The sequence below is a fragment of the Octopus bimaculoides genome, chromosome 1 (genome assembly GCF_046866305.1).
Source record: "Octopus bimaculoides isolate indiv1 chromosome 1, ASM4686630v1, whole genome shotgun sequence".
Classification (NCBI taxonomy): Eukaryota; Metazoa; Mollusca; class Cephalopoda; order Octopoda; family Octopodidae; genus Octopus; species Octopus bimaculoides.
This window is the reverse complement of record NC_142928.1, coordinates 161,158,706-161,164,705: the sequence shown is the minus strand read 5'-3', so window position 1 is coordinate 161,164,705 and position 6,000 is coordinate 161,158,706. Positions and strand designations below refer to the sequence as shown.

Genomic DNA, 6,000 nt, shown 5'->3' with positions numbered 1-6,000 from the left:
AGGAAATACATGAATCGTCTCAGTAATGTTAAAACCACCTTGGAAGTGCTTGTCCATGAGGAGCTCTGTCCTGTCAACCTCCCCACACACACACATTTCATACCCTAACACACATAACTTCTCTATCACCCAAGAGCATAATAGGCACATAGCACTTCCCCCAGATTTCTCATTAACCACTTTTCCCTGCCCCAAACCATTTCCATTTCCCATTATCTTCCCCTGCCTATTGTCTTCACCAATCACCTCCTTTCTGTGCCTTCTTCCTTCTCCACCCTTGCCTGCGCTGTTCTCCATCAGTAATACCATGCTTATATACTATCACCCACAATGCCCTCACGTATCTACTGCAGCCCTGCCCCTGAGCCTCTCTTAGGTTTCTCTCCATCATTTGCTACTGTCCCACCTGTTCAACCAATCCAAACCTGTGTGTCACAGCACCTATTCTCACCACTCCCAAAATCCCTTGAGAGCATATCCTGACATCTTCACCATATCTCTCTCACTATCACTCCCCTTATCTTACCTTGCTCTTTAACTCACACCCCTGGGTAATCCATATATCTATAGTAAGTCACGTATATCTTTCCCTCTCTACCTTTAATCTCTCAATTGGCACAATATTTCTTCCGACACTCAGTTGAGGGGTCTTCACCTTTTCTTTTTTTTTCTTGCAAAGTATTTGGTGACTCTGTCAGTGCAGGTGCCATGTAAAAAAGCACTGGTGCTGATTCCGCGTGACAAGCACTTGTGCTGGTGCCACATAAAAAGTACACATTGCACTCTGTTAAATGATTAGCATTAGGAAGGGCATCCAACTGTAGAACTCATGACAAAACAGACAGTTGGAGCCTGGTACAGCTCCCAGCCTTCCTATCTCCTGTCAAACTGTCCAACACATGCCAGCATGGAAAACAGATGTTAAATAATGATGATGAATTACTTCAATGCAAAATATAAGAATACTTAAATATGAAATACAATAACAACACATTATTTACATTATTTACATTTGACGGATATTTGTCCTCATCTTGTTTGTTGTTAACACAACAATATGCCCACAGGCATATGGTGTAGTGATTAAGAACATGGGCTACTAACCCCAAGATTCCGAGTTCGATTCCAGGCTGTGGAATAATGATAATAATAATAATAATAATAATAATAATAATAATAATAACATTGAAAAATACCTTAGGAATGAGAACCTAGGTTTGAAATTTCCCCAAGACACCTGATGAAGGCCGGAGGGTATATCAGCTGAAACATTGTGTTAACAACAAACAAGATGAGGACAAATATCCGTCAAATGTAAATAATGTAAATAATGTACATAATTCCTCATCCCTTAAATATAGAACTACAATAATTACATATGTATGAAATATATGAATTAACCAAGCATGAAATATTTGAATACACCATGTGTGAAATATATGAATTACTCTATTTATCAATGTGCAAGGATATGTATTCATTACATATATTGTTAGTAGGTTGGTCCATTAAAAACAAAATGTTTAATGACAAATGTCCGCTAAATTATGACTAGTTATGTAATTATGTACCTAGAATACTGAAGAAACATGCACACACACACATACACACACATTCACACACACACACACACACACACACATAAACACACACACACCCACGTACATAATCACACACATACACACACATTCACACACACACACACATAAACACACACACATTCACACACACACACACACACGTACATAGTCACACACACACATCAACTCACTAATCATTATAAAACCTATGTTTGGCAATTACCATTACCAAAAATGCAGTAGTAAATGATTGACAAGGAAACAGGAGTTCATATCCTGTATAGAGCATGCTCAGTATTTTCACTTGTCATTAATCATGATTACTGACAAATGTCAACATTCACACATAAAGAGCTATACACACAGTAAACATACTCACATAAGCCATCAAAAGAGCTTCTGTTCAGTCACTTAATCTACTAAAGATAGCAGCCAAATCTTTTTTGAATTAATCTTATTCTCACAGAAAGGATGAGCATATTGGATAAATGTCTAAGGCATGGCCATGTTGTTATGAAATCTGCTTCTAAATCATGTAATTCTGGGTTCAATCCCTCTTCGTGGTACCTTCTATTGTAGCCTTGGATCAACCAAGCCTTCTAAGGGAAATTGAAAAGAAGGAGCTATGAGGACAGCGAGTGGTTGAAATGTACTAGCTCTTGGGTTGTAGACATAATCAATTGGCCAGTTTAACCCCAACAATGACCCTTGATTGACTTTGGTAGTAGAGTCACTCTCTTGGAAGCACACTCATACTAAATCATCAGTTTCTCCTTTTCCTCACATGTCCCAAGGCCCTATCACAAGAAAATGGATCCTAGGTATTAGAAGGGTCAACTTAACAGTATTATTAGCCATCAGGTAAGGCAATGCACTGAAGTCTATAGTATTTATTTATAAACAGGAATACATAACCTACACAGGTCAGCATGGGGTTGCTAGACTCATGGGACCACTGGAGCCCCCAGGCAAGTGTCCAGTGTGTCAATGACTTAAGATAGCATTTTGTCTTCTGACTAAGTTTTCTCTCTTTGCCTGTCCAAAACGTTCTTTGTGAGTTTGTCCTAAATGTGTATGCTTGTTTTCATACTTTAAGTTAGCCCCAGTTTTATATGTTTTGAGTAATATAAAGCTTTCCTTTTAAGTTCTAAGTTAATGTAGTGGCTGAAAAGATAACTGGGAATCTGTATCATATATGATGTCTGGACAGCAAAGGAAAAATATCCTGTGTATCATATGCAATACACTGAACAGGTAAAGGATTAAGAAAAAAATATGGTTTAAGGTATTCTATACAAGGAAAACGGTTGGCTGGTCACAACTAGAATAGCATTGATCACAGATCTGCTTAATCATGACTGATCTGGAGCTTGACAACATCAACAACAAATACTCATCTACATGAACTTTCTTAACAATGTGTGTTTCTACACCTCACATTTTCAGATTAACAGTGACTTTCATTGTAATGGCAATGGTAAAATGGTATGTGGACAATGTGAATGTTCAAAGCAAACACAAGGAAAGAACTGTGAATGTCATAAATCTCAGAACATTGATGAGAAAAACTGTATAAAACCGTAAGTTATATTCTTTGGCATATATCACATTTACATTGTTAGATTTATATTTATAGCTTCTATGAAAATAAATATATCATCATCACCACCATCATTGTTGTTGTCATCATCATTGCTGTCTTCATTGATGTCATCATCATTCTCATCATTGTCGTCATCATTGTCATTGTCATCATCGTCATTGCGATCGTCACCATCATCGTTATTAACGTTGTCGTCATTGTCGTCGTCGTCGTCGTCATCATCATCACCATTATTATCATCATCATCATCATCATCATCATCATCATCAACCTCATCATTATTATCATCATCATAATGAAAACCAATGCAAGAGTTCATGCCATTGGCCATTCTGAGTTATTTCTCTAATTTCATTTCCTATTTCATTTATGCAAATTACCTAGAGCACAAATAACTTCTATTCTTATTTATATATGTCTAAGTACCTTGCCTGCCAAAGATAATGTAGGACAATTGCTGTGCTGATGACACTGCCTGAAGCAGAAACATGTTTCTTCGGCTGTCCTCTTGTTCTCAGACAATCAAGCTGTCTTTTCCTTAATGACAGAGCAATTTTGGAAACTTCTTGATTCCTGAGATTATCTTCTCTTCTTATTTCGAGTTGATCCTGATTGCCACCAAGCAGTTGGTCTACCCTTTCTTGAAGCAGAGATAATTTCTATAAATCAAAAATTTATCATGTGTATTATTCAATATACCCATGTTTGTCTTATGCACACACACACACACACACACACACACACACACACACACACACACACACATTATATATATGATATTATATATTATTTACTTGTTCCACTTATGCAATTTGGATTTTTATTTACATTCATAGCAACTGTGGTTGCTAACTGAGAGACATACAGAAATTTTCAGCTTATCAATTTTTCTCATAAGTTTAATATGAGAAAAAATGTATAACTTTCAACACTAATAGATTGTTATTGTTCCTGAACGTACACTACACACTTTTTCTTTTTGTTTTTTCTACCTGCCATGAACTGCTTGAAGCTTAGTAACTTCCTACACTTGGATCCATGCATCTTATCCTTAAATACTGATAAATACATGGTCTGATCAATTAGTATCCAGATTGTTGCCATAGTAACAAAGCTAAAGCACACAGAGTGAAGCTGCTTGGCACAGATTGACCTTGAACACTGCTGTGTTCACTTCCACTGTTTACAGCAGTGCTTGGAAGGAAGGTGTGTAGCATGTGATTGTCACATTGACCATGACAGAGAAAGTTGAGCAGAGAATCTGCATCAAATTTTATCAAAAGTTTGGTGATACCTGCTCAGAGGCCTATGCAAAGTTTTCAAAAAGTTTTCATTGTTCTCGACACAATCAAGGAGATCTTGTGCAACTGAAACCCGAGTGTCTTTTTGGTCAGCAGAAAGCAGTTTTGGCACAAACTTGGCAGACACATGTCTCATACCCAAATCTTCAGTGATAATGGACTGAACTGATCTGTAACTAATCTGCACATCCTCTGATAACTTACGGATGGTGATTTAATGATTTCTCCTCACAGCCTCATGCACATATGTGATGTTTTTCTCAGTTCTGCTGGTTGCAGGTCTCTCAGAATATCCGTCAATATCTACATTTTTTTGGCCATTTTGGAAATGTCTGAACCACTCATACACTTGTGTGCAGCTCATACAATTTCTGCAACTTTACGTAGGCCTCTGAGCAGGTACTGCCTTGACAACTTTCTCTGTCATGGTCAATGTGATGATCACATGCTACACATCATCCTTCCAAGCACTGCTGTAAACAGCGGAAGTGAGCTAGAATGTTAAAAATTAGGGTGCATGCACAGCAGAGTTCAAGGTCAATCTTTGCCAAGCAGCTTTACTCTGTGTGCTTTAGCTTTGTTACTATGACAACAGTCCGGATCAGACCTTGTACTGTTCATGCTATTTTATTAGCATTAGCATGCATTTGAGAATAAATTATTTCTGTATCTTTCAATACATCTCAACGCTTCTAAAGCAAACTTTGTTTGTTTACTTTCATCGTTAGTTGAATATATATATATATATTTTCACACTCTCATATACTACCTATACCAGCATATTTTTCACTGCATGTCTTTTTTTTTCCAGTGGAGACCAATTTGTTTGTTCTGGCCAAGGAAAGTGTCACTGTGGATCCTGCGAGTGTTCACCAGATGTTGTAAATATACATTATAAAACCTACATCAAAATCTCCATAATTTAGAAAATTTATATTCGTATAAAGTGGAGGATTCAGTTTAAATTTTCATTGCTGTTGTTAACCATCTTGTTTCTTTTGAATGTATCTAGGACTACATTATATAATGCATCCTTCCCTTTTTTTTTTTCATGATGGTAGTTTTACGAAGGCACATGACTTATTCAATTCATGATTGTAAAGTCATAAGTTTGATTCTCAGAGGTGCATTGTATTTTTGAGTGAGACAATTTATTTCACATTGCTCCTGTCCACTCAGTTGGCAAAAATGAGTTGTACCTGTAATATAATGGGCCAACCTTATCACATTCAGTAAGTCATGTTGAATCTGTCTGAGAACTACGTTATGAGTATGCGTGTTTGTGGAATGCTCAGCCACTTGTACATTAATTTCATGGGCAGTTGTTCGGTTGATCAAATCAACTGAAACACTCAGTATTGTAACTGATAAAGAGCTAGGGCATGGTGGTTTGTGATTTGAGATAGATTAGCTGTCATTTGTTCAAGTTGCAATGTGACAAAAATGTAAAGTGGACTTAAGCATATGGCCAGGATTATGGCTATGTTGGTATTATTTTGATATTTATGTAGTGTTA

At 36.9% G+C, this 6,000-nt stretch overlaps 1 protein-coding gene across 1 annotated transcript in view; it reads left to right on the top strand.

Annotated features, from left to right (window-relative positions):
- The window catches only part of LOC106884407 (uncharacterized), a 108,006-nt gene that overhangs the window by 28,293 nt on the left and 73,713 nt on the right, over positions 1-6,000 (top strand). Inside the window, exons 11-12 of the mRNA XM_089361707.1 lie at positions 3,027-3,160; positions 5,296-5,365. Coding sequence (XP_089217833.1) covers positions 3,027-3,160; positions 5,296-5,365 — 204 coding nt within the window. The remainder of the gene's footprint in view (positions 1-3,026; positions 3,161-5,295; positions 5,366-6,000) is intronic.